The 21,567-nt window shown below is 44.4% G+C and overlaps 1 protein-coding gene across 1 annotated transcript in view; it reads right to left on the bottom strand.

Annotated features, from left to right (window-relative positions):
* Positions 1–4,164: 4,164 nt before the first annotated feature.
* Positions 4,165–21,567, bottom strand: part of LOC126286165 (uncharacterized) — a 54,662-nt gene continuing 37,259 nt past the window's right edge. The window contains exons 2-3 of the mRNA XM_049984881.1: positions 21,017–21,425; positions 4,165–4,321 (exon numbers count right to left, since the gene is read on the bottom strand). Coding sequence (XP_049840838.1) covers positions 4,165–4,321; positions 21,017–21,425 — 566 coding nt within the window. The remainder of the gene's footprint in view (positions 4,322–21,016; positions 21,426–21,567) is intronic.

Below are 21,567 nucleotides of genomic sequence, written 5' to 3'. Positions count from 1 at the left end.
GGAGTTAGTTCAGGTGACTGCAGTCTACATGGAACGAAGTGTGGACAAATGCTTGGGGAGTGTAGTTCAGAGAACCTCACGGTGATACGTCATAGTTATCCACTGAGAAATCATTATCTTGGGAAAAGAGTGAAGGGTTTATTCTCGATTTCAAAATAATTAATATCGGAATGGCATCCAAAAGAACATCGGATCTGATCGGGACAACCGGATTCGCTACGAGCCAAGACTTCTAACAAAACGTCAACGATGATCCTACCCGGTGCATTTTTGAACGAAATCACGGAAGACAATTTTATCGTATAGACCTTCAAAGTCCTAGGGGATATGGAAAGCCGAAAGTCAACCATGGTGGAGTGCTTTCCTTGGTGATCTTGTCACATCCTTTAACATTTCTTGTTCCATCAGAGTTATTCTCAATTTGTGTTTAGGGAGTCCTCAAGGAACATGAAATGACTGGTGCAGATCAGTATATTGCGGGAACGTTTGAATTGTGCTACAGGGAACTAATTTCTTTCATTGAAAAGGATGGGGGGTTAGAGATGGAGCACAAGCTCGTACTGGACGAGGATAAAGAAGGGAATTGGCCGTAAATTTTTCACCTGAACCATACCAGCATTTATCTTACACGATTTAGGGAAACCACCTAAAACATAGATGTGGCTGACTGGACAGATATTTAGCCCCGATCCCCCAGAAAACGTGCGGTCTACACCAGCTCGCTCCTTCTCTTTGGCTGAGACGATAGGTCTTCTGAACCAGAACGTCTACATCAAGCTATACATTCAGGTTTTGCCTTTTTTTTATTAATTTCGATTTCACCAGGTAAAACTTTGACTTTTGTTAGTGGGCAATATTCGGCGCCACTCTAAAGTTCGGAGTGGCCAAGTTGTTCCTAGAGTTTTAACAATCAAATTCACTGAAATCGTCTGTAACAAGGCGCCACGAATCAGGATCGGCACCAGCTCATTGTGTGAGATCCAGAGGACAAGTGTTGTGACAGAAGCGATAGGGCAATGGCCGGCCGCTGTGGCCGAGCGGTTCTAGGCGCTTCAGTCTGGAACCGCGCTGCTGCTACGGTCGCAGGTTCGAATCCTGCCTCGGGCATGGGCGTGTGTGATGTCCTTACGTCAGTTAGGTTTAAGTAGTTCTAAGTTCTAGGGGACTGATGACCTCAGATGTTACGTCCCATAGTGCTCAGAGCCATTTGAACCTTTTTTTTTTTTTTTTTGATTGGGCAATGATGCCTCCTGCATTCAAAGCCTTGCACCGGATGGTTATTACTGAAATGCAGCTATCCACGGAGTTCCATTGTGGCCTTTAATTCTCGTGTGACACCGTAATTTGACAGATGTGTCAACGCGCCAATATGGAACCGATTTACGCTGGAAAAAAATTAGTTTCAGTTTTGGCTACCGGGTGCAAATCTGGCGCTGTAAAGCATCTCGTCAACGTCTCTGAACAAATTGTGTACACGGCAGTTAATAATAAAATCGACATTATACGTTTCACTCTTGTTTGAAATTACGCCTGGTGGCCAAAATGGACCCTAACTTTTTCAGCGTATATCAGTTACTCATTAACACATTAGAATACCTACTAAGTTTATCTGTTATGTTATAATTACAGCCCACACTGGGTTTCTGTGAGTAGGTACACTTTAATTATATGACCCACCTAGTTAGCCGAGAGCACGTGCTGCTTCCTGGACTTGGGTAGGCGCGCTGGCCCAGGATCAAATCTGCCCGGCGGATTAACGACGACGGCCGGTGTGCTGGCCAGCCTGGATGTGGTTTTTAGGCAGTTTTCCACATCCCCCTAGGTGAATACCGGGCTGGTCTCCACATACCGCCTCAGTTACAAGGCTCACAGACATCTGAACTCTTTCGCACTATTCTATGGATTACACTAGTCCAGGCAGTTGGGGTACACTAATTCCGTCCCAGGGGATACGGGGTGGTGGCAGGGAGGGCATCCGACCACGCCTTCCACTAACACTGCCACATCTGATTAACCATACCGTCCCTGCGTATCCGCGGGAAAAAAGGTGTAAGATGGCAAGAACTATGCCCCTTACATGAAGTCATTAAAGATCACCTAAATCACGTTGAGCGAACAGTAGGGCCGAACAAAAATGACTGTCAAGGCACAATGCATCTTATAGAGGGTATAGTATGGATGTATTGGAATAATTAATGTCAGGTGATGGTTTTAAAGTAATTCACATAACATGAAAACTTTGTGGAATCGTGTGGATTTACTGGAGGCTAGTTTATCCCAGGGAAGTATTCAGAGTTGACTGTGGCCAGCTGGGGAGCGGCAAAGGGAAGCAACAATAGGCAACTTAGGGCGGCTCAAGCTCTGAGAAAGTGGTAACCTGGCGCGGCCTCCAGCTGCCTTAAGATGAGTGACAGTGAGTAGGTGGTTGACCCCATGCTGGTGTACCGGGTAGCAGACGGAGAACTTGTACACCTGTTGATAAATGTCCGTCGTCCTGTTTTCAGTGAAACATGTGAGAAAGCCATGCAAAACTATGGGGGAGCGGTCAACAGAGACTAAAATATGCGTGTTCGTGACTATAGCAACTTCACGCTGAATTCACGGTCCGCAGAGTCTGAAGTAAATCAGGCAAAGAGCAGCCTCTGATGGGTACGTAGGACCAAGGAATTTGAAGTACTCTCCTGGGAGTCAAAATTCTGGAAAAACTGGGAAGCGACGCAGACGCTAACCTCGATTGGTGACCTGGGAGGATCTAAATAGCAGAAATTGACAGTAAGGGAGATTTTGTAGGAATTTGTTCACTTCCCAGAACACGTATTGTTCGGCGCTGGGAAGCGATGCACAATTAACGCAACTTACGCTGCAATTGGCGTAACTGATTTTGCTGGGGGGGGGGGGGGGAAACCAAGGTGAGGAGTGGACTGGGAGAAGTCTCCGTAGTGGTCTTCTGTTCCCAGCTTGCCTTGAGTGGGGACGTGATGTTATTTACTCAGCTTGCCTGAGAAAGAGTGAGCATCTCTGCAGTTTTGGACTTAGCAAATGGAACGATTGAGCTCGGAGATAGAAAGTTTTGGTTCAGCTACGTACTGAACAAGATAGCTGGGAGTGAATAGATGAGCGCAGCATTGCAGCACTACAAGGCCAGCCGATGTCGTCACAACGACGACGCCCCGCCACGCTGAATTCGGTGATATTGCACCTGCTCTGGCGTGAATTAGGCCACTGATTAATTTGTTGGATCACCTCGGCAAAGTTTCCACGAGGGTTTCATGGGCCTTGTATTGGGAAATTCTTCTCACACTTCGCATTACGCACAGGTCAGTCGATAGGAATTACTTTTGAGTTACACCACTTTATTCCGTGAAACGCAATTTATTACCACTGCCTGATAGAAGAGTCATGTAATGTGATGGTGGAAAGTCGAGCTAATCGATTGCATTGTTTTCAATCAAGTAGTTGAAATCCCAAGTCACTTTCTTAATTAATTTTATGTTCAACATTTGCATCTGGTGTTCAATAGTTGAATATTACATCAATGTGCACCCCTTTTTAATCAAAAGTGATCAATTCAGACTCAATTAATGTCAACACTACCACCGCAGTTCAATCAGGAGTCACAATGCCTTATTACTTTCTTTGCGTTATCCGATATTGCGGCAGTTTTGCACTCTCTATTGATCTGTTAGTCAATTAGCTGGGGTGAACACACACCAAAACGAGGTAAGTGACGGGTGGGGTGTAACAAAGGCACAAGCAAAAGAAAAGAAAAGTGCACTTTAATTATATCCATCCGGTGTATAAATCTCAGCCGTCACTGTGGGTTGTGGAGATGTTACACCGCATTAGGACGGAACTGACAAGTTTCTTGTCCTCTCGGCTTATTTATTTATAATTAGGAGTTACACAAGCAAATATAAAATTATAGAACTAGAGCCACAGAAAACACTTGACTGATGGGGAAAACATTGAAAATGCACTCGAATCAAACAGAAAGATGAGGAAAACAAGTTTTCATCGAACATACTCCGCTAGATAGTTGTAGTAGAAACGTCTTTTGAGTCCGATCTGCTGGTGCACGGCGGAAGGCCGTCGAGTGGGCCTGCGAGAGCCGGCAACCAACGCTACAACTGGAAAAAAATTAGTTTCCGTTTTGGCCGCCAGGCGTCAGCCGTGCAGGCGGGCGTTCATGGCGGCGACCCTGGCGTTATGCTGGTCGAGGAAGAGGCGGCGCTGTTCGCGCAGCTGGTCCGACGGCAGCGCCGTCCTCCGCGGCTGGCGCCTGCTCTTCCTGGACGGCTTCTTGCGACTGGTGCCGCTGCCGCTGCGGCTGCCGCCCTTCCTCTTGCGCTTGGGCTTGCGTTTCTTCTTGGCGCCGCCGCCACTGCCGCCGCCCTTGCGCTTGTTGGTGATGGGGCTGGTGGTGTTGCCGCCGCTCCCTAGGGGCGCATCGCTCGCCGGCTGCGAGAAGCCTGTCCCCGTGCCCGTACCCGTACCGGTACCTGTTCCGGTACCCGTTCCAGTTCCTGTAATTTACATAACACAGCACAGTAGCAGCATCTCACAAGGGAAATATACACAACAGGTAAACAATTTTGCCAATTTAAGAACTTTCAGCATTGCAGCTCGTCAGCAATCGTAAGTATCGAAATAATTATGTAAAATCCGCCTCGGTTGCACAAATTACCTTGTGTTTACCTAGGTTTCAGCGTGGGTAACAACGCCTTCTTCAGAAAAAATATAAAACAGCTTGCCGAAATAGGCATTGTCAAAGGCTAAAATCAGCACCTACAGCGGCAAGACACCATAATTTTTTTTTGCAAATACACAGTACACATGTACCAAAAAAGCAGGGGTTGACAGATGTGGAAATTGCCGAACTATCATTTTAATAAGTCTCAGCTGCAAAATACTAACGCGAATTCTTTACAGACGAATGGAAAAACTGTAGAAGCCGACCTCGGGGAAGATCAGTTTGGATTCCGTAAAAATGTTGGAACACGTGAGGCAATACTGACCCCACGACTTATCTTAGAACCTAGATTAAGGAAAGGCAAACCTACGTTTCTAGCATTTGTAGACACAGAGAAAGCTTTTGACAGTGTTGACTGGAACGTCCTCTTTCAAATTCTTAAGGTGGCAGGAGTAAAATACAGGGAGCGAAAGGCTATTTACAATTTGTACAGAAACCAGATGGCAGCTATAAGAGTCGAGGGACATGAAAGGGAAGCAGTGATTGGGAATGGAGTGAGACACGATTGTAGTCTCTCCCCGATGCTATTCAATCTGCATATTGAGCAAGCAGTAAAGGAAACGAAAGAAAAGTTCAGAGTGGGTATTAAAATCCATAGAGAAGAAATAAAAACTTTGAGGTTCGCCGATGACATTGTAATTCTGTCAGAGACAGCAAAGGACTTGGAAGAGCAGTTTAACGGAATGGACAGTGTCTTGAAAGGAGGATATAAGATGAACATCAACAAAAGTAAAACGAGGATAATGAAATGCAGTCGAATTAAATCGGGTGATGCTGAGGGAATTAGATTAGGAAATGAGACACTTAAAGTAGGAAAGGAGTTTTGCTATTTGGGGAGCAAAATAACTGATGATGGTCGAAGAAGAGAGGATATAAAATGTAGAATGGCAATGGCAAGGAAAGCGTTTCTGAAGAAGAGAAGTTTGTTAACATCGAGTATAGATTTAAGTGTCAGTAAGTCGTTTCTGAAAGTATTTGTATGGATTCTAGCCATGTATGGAAGTGAAACATGGACGATAAGTAGTTTAGACAAGAAGAGAATAGAAGCTTTCGAAATGTGGTGCTACAGAAGAATGCTGAAGATTAGATGGGTAGACCCAAATTCGGGAGGAGCGAGGTTCGTACGCGTTTCGACCATGCTAACTAGGGTTTTTCATGGTTTTCCCAAGTTGCTAAGATGACTGTTAGGGTGGTTCCATAGATATGGCCTTGGCCTACTTACCGCCCTATCCTCGTCTAATCCTATCCTGTTTTGTACATGTGTACTACGTGTATACTATTTCTCTGATGAATCTGTCGTGTCCTTCACAGTTTTGTCTACCGCGTGCTGGTCGGCCGCACACAGCTGTGATCCCTGCGGCGTTGAAACGTGTGGACACACTCATTCGAGGTGATTGACAGGTGTCAAATAGCCAGCTGCACAAGTGGAATTCTATTGGTGGTGCTACCACATTCGTCTGCCAGTTGGTGTAGGCAAACGTGAATGTGGTGCTACAGAAGAGTGCTGAAGATTAGATGGGTAGATTACATAACTAGTGAGGAGGTACTGAATAGAATTGGGGAGAAGAGGTGTTTCTTGCACAACTTGACTAGAAGAAGGGATCGGTTGGTAGGACGTGTTCTGAGGCATCAAGGGACCACCAATTTAGCACTGGAGGGCAGTGTGGAGAGTAAAAATCGTAGACGGAGACCAAGAGATAAATACACTAAGCAGATTCAGAAGGATGTAGGCTGCAGCAGGTACTGGGAGATGAAGAGGCTTGCACAGGATAGAGTAGTATGGAGAGCTGCATCAAACCAGTCTCCGGACTGAAGACGGCAACAACAACAACATGTACCAAGTCAATAATATTACTTATCTCAACTGTGTGTGTGCTGCCTCGCCCCAGCCAACGTACGATGGTCAGAGGCTCTCTACCGAACTGAGGCACCGCAGGCTGCTCACATGTGCGGCTATCGAAATCATTGCGCATGCGCGCGGCTGGGAAACGCTCTTCTTACGCATGGGAGCGGGATTACAAAGTTAACAAGGATCGGGACCTAACTGATAACTTTGTTATCCCGCTCCCATGCATAAGAAGAGCGTTTCCTGGCCGAACACATGCGCAGTGATTTCGATAGCCGCGCACGTGAGCAGCCTGCGATGCCTCAGTTCCGTGGAGATCCTGTGACCATCGCACGTTGGCTGGGGCGAGGCAGCTCACACAGTTGAGATAAGTGATATTATTGACTTGGTACATATGTACCGCGTATTTGTAAAAAAAAATTTATGGCGTCTTGCCGCTGTAGGGGTTGATTTTAGCGTTTGACTATGCCTACTTAGGCAAGCTGTTTTATATTTGTTCTGAAGAAGGCGTGGTTACCCACGCTGAAACCTAGGTAAACACCGGGTAGTTTGTGCAATCGAGGCGGATTTTTCATAATTATTTAAATTTTGCCAATCTTGCGCACGGCTGTAGTAGATGAAGACTACACGGAAAGAACTGTTAGTCAAAATCTCATGAACATGAGTTAGTGTTACCATCATGAAGTCCATCAGATGTACTTTCAGTTGGGTGAACTTAAATCAATGTGATGGGTATAGTCACGGAGTGGTAGCCAGATTAAAGTATGGTTCACATGGAGAAAACGGGTCAAGTCCAATACACAGGGGCGCAGCCCCGAATACTTCGGAAACCAGGTAAGTAAGCAGGTAACAGGACCTAATACTCCCAAACTGACACAACGCGACAGGGCATTGTGTGCGCTAATGACCACAGCTGCATGTGGCCACTTCCAGTTCGCGGCAGATTGTTTGTTTCCGTAAGTACACTACTGGCCATTAAAATTGCTACACCACAAACATGACGTGCTACAGACGCGAAATTTAACCGACAGGAGGATGATGCTGTGATATGCAAATGATTAGCTTTTCAGAGCATTCACACAAGATTGGCGCCGGTGGCGACACCTACAACGTGCTGACGTAACGAAAGTTTCCAACCAATTTCTCATACACAAACAGCAGTTGACATCCGCTGCCTGGTGAAACGTTGTTGTGATGCCTCGTGTAAGGAGGAGAAATGCGTACCATCACTTTTCCGACTTTGATAAAGGTCTGATTGTAGCCTATCGCGATTACGGTTTATCGTATCGCGACATTGCTGCTCGCGTTGGTCGAGATCCAATGACTGTTAGCAGAATATGCAATCGGTGAGTTCAGGAGGGTAATACGGAACGCCGTGCTGGATACTAAAGGCCTTGTATCGTTAGCAGTCGAGATGACAGGCATCTTACCCGCACGGCTGTAACGGATCGTGCAGCCACGTCTCGATCCCTGAGTCAACAGTTGGGGACGTTTGCAAGACAACAACTATCTGCACGAACAGTTCGACGACGTTTGCAGCAGCTTGGACTATCAGCTAGGAGACCGTGACTGCGGTTACCCTTGACGCTGCATCACAGACAGGAGCGCCTGCGATGGTATACTCAACGACTAACCTGGGTGCACGAAAGGCAAAACGTCATTTTCTCGGATGAATCCAGGTTCTATTTACAGCATCATGATGGTCGCATCAGTGTTTGGCGACATCTCCGTCAACGCACATTGGAAGCGTGTATTCGTCATCGCCATACTGGCGTATCACCCTGCGTTATGGTATGGGGTGCCATTGGTTACACGTCTCGGTCACCTCTTATTCGCATTGACGGCACTTTGAACAGTGCACGTTACATTTCAGATGTGTTACGACCCGTGGCTCTACCCTTCATTCGATCCCTGCGAAGCTCTACATTTCAGCAGGATAGTGTACGACCGCATGTTGCAGGTCCTGCACGGGCCTTTCTGGATATAGAAAATGTTCGACCGCTGCCCTGCCAAGCACATTCTCCAGATCTCTCACCAATCGAAAACGTTCAAAGTAATGTTAAGAGAGAGAAAATTGAATATGAACTGCACCGTGTAAAGCTGACGCATTCTATGAGCGTAAAAGACAATTTCGACAGAGAAACAGGAAGTTTGCAAACACAGAATCGATATGTATGGATTTACAGTGAAATCTTCCATGTCCGAACATCAGCACCAACATTGTCTATTAGAAGCGACAGCTTTCTCTATATATTTTTTTAAACATATATCGACTCTCAGAGAATAATGTTGTGTTTTATGTTTATCCTGAAACTATAGGGGAAGAAACGTTCAAATGTTCTTTTGTGCATCATTTTGTTACTTCGTTTGGGATCCTGAGGTTAAAAATTTGGAAATCTTCTGTGGCTCATGTGGTGGACAAAACATAAACTATACCCTTTTCAGTTTCATCCGCTATCTTGTCCATGATGCAAAGTGATTTGAATCAATTTGTGTGACATTCCCAGTAAGAGGACATTCATACCTGGAAAGTGACAAAGACCTGGGCCTCATCAGGCGTAAAACAAAAGCTGAGCTCCCAAAGGACTGGACAGACATAATTAAAGATGCGCGTACGGAATCCACTTCTTTTCAGGTTGTTGAAGTTGATGGCTCAATGATACGTGACTGGACTGATTTCTTGCAACCAACATACCGACCAAAATGTCTATTCCCTTCGCGAGTTAATAAGGAGATGAAGATAGAACGTCACCATTCAAGGCTTATCATACATCGTGACACTTATAACGGATCTTGGATCACATCAGTTGTTTCTGATCCTGCTAGACGAATGGAAGAGGAACCAGAACTTGCAGAGGAGAGTTTTTGTCCCCTTCACCCTGTTACGAAGGTATGCTAGTGAAGACTAGTTACAGCGATTAAGTGAAACTAGATCACATCAGTGTGTGAAATAATAGGTCCTGCCTTATTATAACAAACCTGAAGTGAAACTAGATCACATCAATGTTTGAAATAGCAGGTCCTGCTTTATTATAACAAACCTGTTGAGATACCACGCTAATAAGGCCTAATGTCCAATTTTCAGGACTGCTACCTACCACCAAAGAAAAGTATTGTGATCTGCAATAACTGAAGGTTTTCTGTGATACAAGGACTCAAGAGTACTATACAAATATTCCTCTCTGGCAGCGAATTTACAAACATGTTTTGTGTTATTTGTTTGTAATAAGTAAAAAGTGAGAAATGAAGACTGTGGGCTATAAAAAACTGTGGTTTATGCTGCTAAGTGAAATCACGTCCTAGTAACTATGTTTTTTTAATATATGTGTTGTAACCATTTATTGAATAATTGTTGGTAGTTGTATACCAGCCGATTTAAAGATACAAATGTTGAGACATAGGTTTATTAATCATTATAATTTACATGAGTTCAGTGAAAAAAAAAGAAAATATTGATAAACAATATTGTTCCTAAAACCTGATTAGTCATGAACAACCTGTACAATAATGACTAGACTCAAAGATGAATAGATCTTTGTCAAGGGAGTTGCAGGGAAGTTTTACAGTGCAGTATCATCCCAGTATCACATTACATTCTGACTTGTACAATCTAATTAGTGCATTACGCAAAGAAATTAAAAAGTAGGTATTCAGATAAAGAGACGTACAGGGTCCAGTTTTTAATAATTTTTTTCCGCATTTAAGGAATCCTAAAGAAAAGATCGTTGAATGTACCGTATAAATTACAAAAGCATACTTCAATAACCAACGAAACTATAATGTTTTAAACATTTAAACTGCCCTCCTGAAAAATCTATAAAATGGACTTAACCCCTTCTTTCCGTATGGTCTTCAGATGTAAAGATGTGTTTGTCAAGCGTTTTCGAGAAGTAGAGGTCCAAAGTTTTAAAAATCTGTTGAATACCATACAAGAGCACCGACTGACAAGCAGCGGCGCAAGCGCAAACTTCTGAGACAGAAAAGTGCAAGTTTTGTAACATCTCATTGCCTGGTCGTGCCTTTGTGTCCTTCCTTCGGCAGTTGTCTACGACAGTGTCGGGTTCTGGGAGAAGGAAAACTTCTTCAGCCTGGAGTAAATGGGCCGGCTTTCCCCTGCTCTCCCTAAATGGGTTGTGGCTTACAGGTAAGTAATTTTCACCACGATAATCGGTGTTTCAAACATCTGAGTTATATCTACTTCTACATGACTACTCTGCAATTCACACTTAAGTGCCTGGCAGAGGGTTCATCGAACCTCCTTCAGACTATTTCTGTACCATTCGTAACGTTACGCGTACTTAGGTGCACTAATCAACTGCCCAGTATTGGTACGAGGTAGGATGAACTTTTTGTACGGTGGAACGCTAGCGGACGCACGTCTGAGGGCTCGCCACGGAAGTACCGGCTTCCGGCTACGTGACCGGTACGAACGAGTCCAGGTACAAAGGCTAGCAGTGTCGCCAGAAGCAGGGAAAATCCCAATGCGGGGAATTTTGAGGGCTGCCGTTCGCCTAGGCTTTGTGCAGGAGACAATGCTCCATGGCATGGCGGAGTGTCAGACAATCTTAAGATGGCTAAGGTGCAACTCTCTGAACTTCGTAAATGCAGTACAGTTACACACTGATAAAAATCTGAATACATCGGCGATGTCAGATAAATGAGGCACATCCAGTGACACAAGAATATTTCAATATCTATAAAATTACAGAGCTTAATATTTCTCAGTGAATAAACATTTACGCAATGAACCTCTGAATTGACATCTCTTAATCGCTTCGAGCAATTTCAACAAACGATATCTTAGAGGATAGCATTGCACTATCCTGAAAGCTACTATCTCTGTTTATATTATTGACTGATTTAGGACAACTTTTATAATTTTTTACTGCCCAAACGTTCATCAGAACATCGTATTCTCGACAGTTACACAGCAAATGAAGATTTTGTGAACACTTCACATGTTGTCACACATGTGTAATTATGTAATGCACAGTTAACTCTTTTGCCAATAACTACATTCAAGTGTTGATTGCGAATGCTATTAAAAACCTGTGCTAATTTAAAAATGTCATTCGCTTGTGTTAGCGGACACCACAATTGACAGAGAACCAAGAGAGCTTCTGTGAAGTCCGCCGGCACGGCAGCGCAGCGTGTTCGGTCAGAGGGTTAGCTGCACTCTGTAATTAAAAAAAAAAACTGAGTTAATCGATCAACAACGAACTTAAACGGATGTGTTACGACTTCCGCCCCGAGCAGATGCAACGAACAAAAGCGAACAAAATGAGATTAAAAATATATATACGGTAGGGCACTTGCCCGCGAAAAGCAAAGGTCCCGAGTTCGAGCATCGGTTCGGCATACAGTTTTAATCTGCTAGGAAGTTTCATATCAGCGCACACTCCGCTGCAGAGTGAAAATCTCATTCTGAAACCAAGAGACACTTCTGTCAAGAAGCATAAATAATTGTTTAAGTAATAGTTAACGAAAATTCGTTGTCATTTAACGTGAGCGAAAATGCACAATTTTATTTATGAACCAACTATTACTTGTATTCACTATAAATTATCTCAGCAGAACCAATATTTATGACATTTCTTTATTTAGGTAGACTCTTACATAGAACTTTACAGCAGCCAGCCACTTTTCAAATTGCTATTTATGTATTTAAACAGCTCCGTTACCGGTTTCGAACCGATAGGTTCACCTTCAGACGCCTTGTTCACGTTTTACATTACATTTCTTGTTTTGTTTCCCCACTTGACGAAACTTCCTTGGGGTGGCGATGCCCTACAATCAAAACAGGTTGTAAGACGACGTCTTTTTAATTGTAATTGTGCCTCACGACGGTTTTAAGTAACGTAAACAATTTATTATTATTAACTGGAAGATGTTTCGGTTACGTACTATGAAAAATCAGCGCCATTACGTTTCAGTGCAGGTTGCGTATCATCTTGCAACATCCAAAACTGTATAATGCACTTTTTGTGTACATTGTTGTTGTTGTCTTCAGTCCTGAGACTGGTTTGATGCAGCTCTCCATGCTACTCTATCCTGTGCAAGCTGCTTCATCTCCCAGTACCTACTGCAACCTACATCCTTCTGAATCTGCTTAGTGTACTCATCTCTCGGTCTCCCTCTACGATTTTTACCCTCCACGCTGCCCTCCAATGCTAAATTTGTGATCCCTTGATGCCTCAAAACATGTCCTACCAACCGATCCCTTCTTCTAGTCAAGTAGTGCCACAAACTTCTCTTCTCCCCAATCCTATTCAATACCTCCTCATTAGTTACGTGATCTATCCACCTTATCTTCAGTATTCTTCTGTAGCACCACATTTCGAAAGCTTCTATTCTCTTCTTGTCTAAACTACTTATCGTCCATGTTTCACTTCCATACGTGGCTACACTCCAAACAAATACTTTCAGAAACGACTTCCTGATACATAAATCTATATTCGATGTTAACAAATTTCTCTTCTTCAGAAACGCTTTCCTTGCCATTGCCAGTCTACATTTTATATCCTCTCTACTTCGACCATCATCAGTTATTCTACTTCCTAAATAGCAAAACTCCTTTACTACTTTAAGTGCCTCATTTCCTAATCTAATTCCCTCAGCATCACCCGATTTAATTTGACTACATTCCATTATCCTCGTTTTGCTTTTGTTAATGTTCATCTTATATCCTCCTTTCAAGACACTGTCCATTCCGTTCAACTGCTCTTCCAAGTCCTTTGCCGTCTCTGACAGAATTACAATGTCATCGGCGAACCTCAAAGTTTTTACTTCGTCTCCATGAATTTTAATACCTACTCCAAATTTTTCTTTTGTTTCCTTTACTGCTTGCTCAATATACAGATTAAATAACATCGGGGGGAGGCTACAACCCTGTCTCACTCCTTTCCCAACCACTGCTTCCCTTTCATGCCCCTCGACTCTTATTACTGCCATCTGGTTTCTGTACAAATTATAAATAGCCTTTCGCTCCCTGTATTTTACCCCTGCCACCTTTAGAATTTGAAAAAGAGTATTCCAGTCAACATTGTCAAAAGCTTTCTCTAAGTCTACAAATGCTAGAAACGTAGGTTTGCCTTTTCTTACTCTTTCTTCTAAGATAAGTCGTAAGGTCAGTATTGCCTCACGTGTTCCAACATTTCGACGGAATCCAAACTGATCCTCCCCGAGGTCCGCATCTACCAGTTTTTCCATTCGTCTGTAAAGAATTTGCGTTAGTATTTTGCAGCCGTGGCTTATTAAACTGATAGTTCGGTAATTTTCACATCTGTCAGCACCTGCTTTCTTTGGGATTGGAATTATTATATTCTTCTTGAAGTCTGAGGGAATTTCGCCTGTCTCATACATCTTGCTCACCAGCTGGTAGAGTTTTGTCATGACTGGCTCTCCCAAGGCCGTCAGTAGTTCTAATGGAATGTTGTCTACTCCGGGGGCCTTGTTTCGACTCAGGTCTTTCAGTGCTCTGTCAAACTCTTCACGCAGTATCGTATCTCCCATTTCGTCTTCATCTACGTCCTCTTCTATTTCCATAATATTGTCCTCAAGTACATCGCCCTTGTATAAACCTTCTATATACTCCTTCCACCTTTCTGCCTTCCCTTCTTTGCTTAGAACTGGGCTGCCATCTGAGCTCTTGATATTCATATACGTGGTTCTCTTCTCTCCAAAGGTCTCTTTAATTTTTCTGTAGGCAGTATCTATCTTACCCCTAGTGAGATAAGCTTCTACATCCTTACATTTGTCCTCTAGCCATCCCTGTTTAGCCATTTTGCACTTCCTGTCGATCTCATTTTTGAGACGTTTGTATTCCTTTTTGCCTGCTTCATTTACTGCATTTTTATATTTTCTCCTTTCATCAATTAAATTCAATATTTCTTCTGTTACCCAAGGATTTCTAGCAGCCCTCGTCTTTGTACCTACTTTATCCTCTGCTGCCTTCACTACTACATCCCTCAGAGCTACCCATTCTTCTTCTACTGTATTTCTTTCCCCTATTCCTATCAATTGTTCCCTTATGCTCTCTCTGAAACTCTGTACAACCTCTGGTTCTTTCAGTTTATCCAGGTCCCATCTCCTTAATTTCCCACATTTTTGCTGTTTCTTCAGTTTTAATCTACAGGTCATAACCAATAGATTGTGGTCTGAGTCCACATCTGCCCCTGGAAATGTCTTACAACTTAAAACCTGGTTCCTAAATCTCTGTTTTACCATTATATAATCTATCTGATACCTTTTAGTATCTCCAGGGTTCTTCCACGTATACAACCTTCTTTCATGATTCTTAAACCAAGTGTTAGCTATGATTAAGTTGTGCTCTGTGCAAAATTCTACTAGGCGGCTTCCTCTTTCATTTCTTAGCCCCAATCCATATTCACCTACTATGTTTCCTTCTCTCCCTTTTCCTACACTTGAATTCCAGTCACCCATTACTATTAAATTTTCGTCTCCCTTCACTATCTGAATAATTTCTTTTATTTCATCGTACATTTCTTCAATTTCTTCATCATCTGCAGAGCTAGTTGGCATATAAACTTGTACTACTGTAGTAGGTGTGGGCTTCGTATCTATCTTGGCCACAATAATGCGTTCACTATGCTGTTTGTAGTAGCTTACCCGCATTCCTATTTTCCTATTCATTATTAAACCTACTCCTGCATTACCCCTATTTGATTTTGTGTTTATAACCCTGTAGTCACCTGACCAGAAGTCTTGTTCCTCCTGCCACCGAACTTCACTAATTCCCACTATATCTAACTTTAACCTATCCATTTCCCTTTTTAAATTTTCTAACCTACCTGCCCGATTAAGGGATCTGACTTTCCACCCTCCGATCCGAAGAACGCCAGTTTTCTTTCTGCTGATAACGACATCCTCCTGAGTAGTCCCCGCCCGGAGATCCGAATGGGGGACTATTTTACCTCCGGAATATTTTACCCAAGAGGATGCCATCATCATTTAATCATACAGTAAAGCTGCATGTCCTCGGGAACAATTACGGCTGTAGTTTCCCCTTGCTTTCAGCCGTTCGCAGTACCAGCACAGCAAGGCCGTTTTGGTTAATGTTGCAAGGCCAGATCAGTCAATCATCCAGACTGTTGCCCCTGCCACTACTGAAAAGGCTGCTGCCCCTCTTCAGGAACCACACGTTTGTCTGGCCTCTCAACAGATACCCCTCCGTTGTGGTTGCACCTACGGTACGGCCATCTGTATCGCTGAGGCACGCAAGCCTCCCCACCAACGGCAAGGTCCATGGTTCATGGGGGGGTTTTATATGCACTTAATGTAACATACCTTAGAAGTTTCGTGACCTGGAGGTACGCATACAGTCGTCATCTTTGTATGCGTACCTCCATGTGACGACTATTATTATACATCATCTAAATGCTCCCGCGCCAAAATCGGCGAGTGTTAAGTGACTGCGAAATCAATATTGTGTGATTCAAACAGTAAATAAAATTTCTGATATCAAAATGCCTAACAAAAGCTATAAGAAATTGGTTGTCATATTGTGAGGCCTTAATTGTCAAGGAAATATCATCATTTTCGCGATTGACGAATAATGGGCACTAGCACGTAAGTAAAATGTCATCGTGTTCTCTTAGTTTCATACACTATGTGAACAAAAGTGTCCGAACACCCCCAAAACATACGTTTTTCATGTTAGGTGCATTGTGCTGCCATCTACTGCCACATACTCCATATCAGCGACTTCAGTAGTCATTAGACATCGTGAGAGAGCAGAATGAGGCGCTCCGCGGAACTCACGGACTTCGAACGTGGTCAGGTGACTGGGTGTCAGTTGTGTCATACGCCTGTACGCGAGATTTCCACACTCCTAAACATCCATAGGTCCTATGTGATAATGAAGTGGAGACATGAAGGGACACTTACAGCACAAAAGCGTACAGGCCGACCTCATCTGTTGACTGATAGGCAGACATCTACCGAGGCCATCACACAGGAATTCCAAACGGCATCAGCATCCACTTCAAGTACTATGACAGTTAGGCGGGAGGTGAGAAAAATTGGTTTTTATGGTCTACCGGCTGCTCGTAAGCCACACATCAACCTGGTAAATGACAAACGACGCCTCGCTTGGTGTAAGGAGCGTAAACAATGGACGATTGAACGGTGCAAAAACGTTGTGTGGAGTGATGAATCACGGTACACAATATGGCGATCCGATGGCAGGGTGTGGGTATGGCGAATGCCAGGTGAACGCCGTCTGCCATCGTGTACAGTGCCAACAGTAAAATTCGGAAGCGGTGGTGTTATGGTGTGGTCGTGTTTTTCATGGGGGGGGGGGCTTGCACCCTTTGGTGTTTTGCTTAGCAGTATCACACACATCTACATTGATATTTTAACCACCTTCTTGCTTCTCACTGTTGAAGAGCACCTGTTCATAATGCAGGGCCTGTGGCGGAGTGGTTACACGACAATACCAACCCTGTAATGGACTGGCCTGCACGGAGCCCTGACTTGAATCCTATAGCACATCTTTGCGATGTTTAGGAGCGCCGACTTTGTGCCAGGCCTCACCGTCCGACGTCGATACCTCTCCTCAGTGCAGCACTCCCTGAAGAATGGGCTGCAATTCCCCAAGAAACCTTCTGAACACCTGTCTGAACGTATGCCTGCGAGAGTGGAATCTGTCTCAAGGCTCAGGGCGGGCCATCACCATACTGAATTCCAGCACTACCGATGGAGGACGCCAAGAACTTGTAAGTCATTTTCAGCCAGGTGTCCGGATACTTTTGATCATATAGTGTACATCTGGAACCACTCCCGTCAACTACACTAAATAAGAATAAAACCCTCAGCATCTAGTTCTATGACTAGATGAGTTCACTGTACTTCATTTTAATCCCATATTATTAGATTTTCTGGCCAACTTTCAAACTTACTGTATTAAAGTATTCATTCCTTTCTAGAAGTTTATATGCTCTAGAGGTAGCTCATCAGAAAAATGAATTTGGATTAAGGCGGATACCTACAGACAGCCTGTTTCCAATTATCGCCGCCTCTTACAAACATAACCGTGCCTTGCATAGCGAAACGCATTTTCAATTTTCCGAGCAGAATGTTAAAATCTTGCACGTGTCTGATGTGTGCTGCGAAAACACTAAGGCGAGTTAAGTTCTCCGTAGCAAAAAGCACGTTGACTTTGTACGTTCAGCCAATACTGACGAGTGCGCTTTATTCCCTCTGCGTCTGAGCTTGATGCTCGTGATCAGACTTCGTATGGTTTTAATGTTAGTTCCCCACACACATTTCACGTGGGATGAAGTAGCGGCGTTTGTATTTTCGTTATCGGAAGGTAGATATTTTGTTGTATGCATTTGAATGGGTTAAGTATCCAATCTGAATGAGATGGTGGGAAGTGGTATGTTTAGTAAAGCACTGTAGACAGCAACGTACTTAAATAGAAAATGTAACACGTGTTAGCAAACTGTTCATAGACTTAGTTTCTTGCCGGTTGGGGTACTTGGGATTTTCCGAAGGTTAGCCGACAGTCGGAATGGTTATGGATCATGGCTTCCCTGGCAAATAGGAATTTCCTTACCCTTCCTAATACAGCCTCGCAAGCAGGCATAAAGGGGTGTCATTTTAAATGCGCCCAATGAAATTTGCGCCCAAAAAGCGTTGAGAGAAAGTTCACTAATCCCCTTGTCCGAATTCGGCAACTTGGCCGGCAGGTAGAAGAACAGAGTGTTCTTCTGTGGTGTTTTACTTTATAACGACCTCTGATTAAGGTGGCTGTAAATGCTCGAACAAGAACTATAATGCCAAAATTGGCAAGAGTGATCATAATTTATTTTCTGTCTGACACAATCATGGAAATTTTCTGATTTCCGTGTGATTTGGTCTAGTGGGTGATTGAAGTGCTCTTCGTTACTTTCTGTTCAGGTATTTAAGTAAATCATAATTGCGATTTTGCAGGTCAACTAACTCTAAGGAATATATTTTAAAAATGGAAGGCTCTTTCTCTCGTGCCCTCTTGTTCACCTCGTTCAGAGTCTTACTTACTTCGAAGCGATCGACATGCAGAGCTCCACATTGAAGCTCGTTTGAACTAAGCACCGTCCAGTCTTTGCTCTTAATCATACCTCAGCCGTGTATTAATTTGTGTTTTGAACAGCACCAAATCACAGTATCGCCTGCTTTGGTTGTCTTTCTGATATCGACTGTCGGTGTGGAGGCAGAGTGGAGCTCTTACGGAGCGTTTCAGGTGGATGGGGAGTATCTGGGTGTATGTAGGTCGTAACTTGGTTAGGAGCTAGTTTCCAGGAACAAAGCACGCAAATGTCATAGATTTTTGTACAGGCACAAATTTCACGATTTGATACGTCGTCACGGGCCGGCCTGAGTCTTAGTGCAGCAGTAGACATGATGAAGACGATCACTTGAGAAGGGCTAGGAGATGTACACCTTTTGACCGAATCACATTGTCATCTAAAATTGCATTGATTACGGTAACTGTATTGGACCAGGCAGCAGTAGGCCGTCTGATTAGATAAATTATGCTTCAATTTACTCAAAATGTTCAGCAAATGCGTTTTAGGGACGCTTATGCTTACTGCTGGTGTGACAGAAAATCGTTATTCATTTGTCTTGTCTACATCTACATTTACATCTGTTGTACAGCTTATCTAATTATTCCCTGGCGATCATTACGCAAGACGCAAGGAAGCGACCTGTTTCCTGTCTCGACTAATCGTGGGCTTTCGAGACTGTGCGTAATGCACAACGCATTTTTTGCAGGGACTCCATTTGCATACCGTTGAGCATTTCTTGAGCATTTCTGGGACATTGCCAGGCTTACTAAACGAGTCCGTGTGAAGGAATTCAGCTCTTCTTTGAATCTTATCTCGGTGTAACGTCCGCTGAAATGTGGCGTGGCATACCACTAATGAGATCACACATGTCCTGGCAGGCAGGAAAGCATGACACTCCACTCTGGTGATCCTAGTATCCTGAAGAAAAGTATTAACGAGATCAGCAAGCTGAGCATGCCAACTGTCATCCATCAAGATGAAATTGTCAGCAAAATGTTGGCGATACGGTCCCACTACTGATTGCAGAATATTGTCCTTGTATCTCATCAACTGCGGGAGATGTACGGTGGACCTATGTATCACCACCCCTCGTGCTATGTTTCCGCCACCACCCCGTTGCACACCTGGACACAGTGTTGGAGGCGTTCGATGTTACCAGGTTGTCTCGAAACTAGTTGTCAGCGATGATCAGGGTAGAAACTGACCCGAGTTTTGTCCGTAAACAATACCCAACATCAATCCTGTGGCGTTCATCCTGCACGATTTCTTGCCCATCCTTAACGAAGCCAGTGGTGTTTCAGTGCACAACGCAGTGAGTGCTCACCATGCCCGAAGGCAACGTCGATTCGCATCATCCAATGGCATCTTAATACATTGATGCGATACATGTCTTTCTGCAGCCTCTTTGAACTCCGAATTCAGTTATGTAGCATTCAGCTTTTGACTCAAAAGTTGTAAATATCGATTGTCCTGTGCATCTGACGATCGTGGAAGCCTGGGCGTAGTAAGTTCTCAACACTACCTGTCAACTGGAACGCTTGCATGTCCGCAACACATCACATTCACTCCGGAGCACAGTTTGATGGCCATTCTACCTGTGACAGATCATTGTAACTCTAATCATTTACGTACCCACCATGTAGAGGTTACATTGACATCCAGCCATATCTTCCAGGTGCTTCATTTCTGTATCGGTCAAGGCGGCCGAGGTGGCCGAGCGGTTCGAGGCGCTACAGTCTGGAACCGCCGTCCGCTACGGTAGCAGGTTCGAATCCTGCCTCGGGCATGTATGTGTGTGATGTCCTAAGGTTAGTTAGGTTTAAGTAGTTCTAAATTTTAGGGGACTGATGACCTCAGAAGTTAAGTACCAAAATACTCAGAGCCATTTGAACTATTTTTTTTATCGGTCAATGTAATTAAATCTTACGTAATACATTGCTTCTGCTTCTTACATTTCTTACCAAAGTCTGACAGATATCATGTTTGTATTTTCATATCACCTAATGTCCGCCTACAGCAGCTGAGACGTCAGAGCGACAGATCGTCTGTGTTCGATTCCCGACTGGGTCGGAGATTATCTCCGCTCAGGGACTGGTTGTTGTGGTGTCCTAATCATCATTTGATGCCCATCGACGCGGAAATCGCCGAAGTGGCGTCAAATCGAAAGACTTGCATCCGGAGAACGTTCTACCTAGTCACACAACAGTTACATTTTATTACATAATTGCATCTGATGAAATGCATAAAAATCTTATACGTTGTTTAACGAGAGTTACCCTATGCCCCACACTACATTGTGGTCTGCATCGTATAGACGTAGATGTAGACGAGGAAATGCGCGTGCGATACGTGCCTGTGCCTGTGCCGGTTCCGGTTCCGGTTCCGGTTCCGGTTCCAGTCCCGGTGCCGGTTCCTGTGGGGTTGGTAGGGTTGGTGGGCGCCGTCGGCCCTGTGGGCCCCGTGGGCTGCGGGTTGCCGTAGGAGAGCGACAGCGCGTAGTTGATGGGCTTGCCGAACCAGGAGAAGCTGTTGGAGGCGGCGAGGCTGCCCGCCGCGTCGCTGCCGCCCAGCTTGAGGCCGGCCAGCAGGCCCAGGAAGCGGCCACCGCGCTCCCCACCGCCCCCGCCACCGCCACCGCCCCCGCCGCACTTGCCACCCCCGCAGCCGCCGTACAGCGCAGCACCTGTCGCCGTCGCGCCGGGCAGCTGCAGGAACGGCTCGGGGCCGTCGGCGTACGACGGCGGCGCCGCATCGTCTTCTGGTCAACATGTCATATGGAACACAGTTAAGTTGTGAAATGTATTTTATCCATGTATTTATCAGGCTTCAAGAAGAATATAGTAATGCCAATCCCAAAGAAGCAGGTGTGGACAGATGTGAAAACCTACGTTTCTAGCATT

This window comes from Schistocerca gregaria, chromosome 1 (assembly GCF_023897955.1).
Source record: "Schistocerca gregaria isolate iqSchGreg1 chromosome 1, iqSchGreg1.2, whole genome shotgun sequence".
Lineage (NCBI taxonomy): Eukaryota > Metazoa > Arthropoda > Insecta > Orthoptera > Acrididae > Schistocerca > Schistocerca gregaria.
The sequence above is the reverse complement of the archived record's forward strand: the minus strand, read 5'-3'. Positions and strand labels throughout refer to the sequence as shown.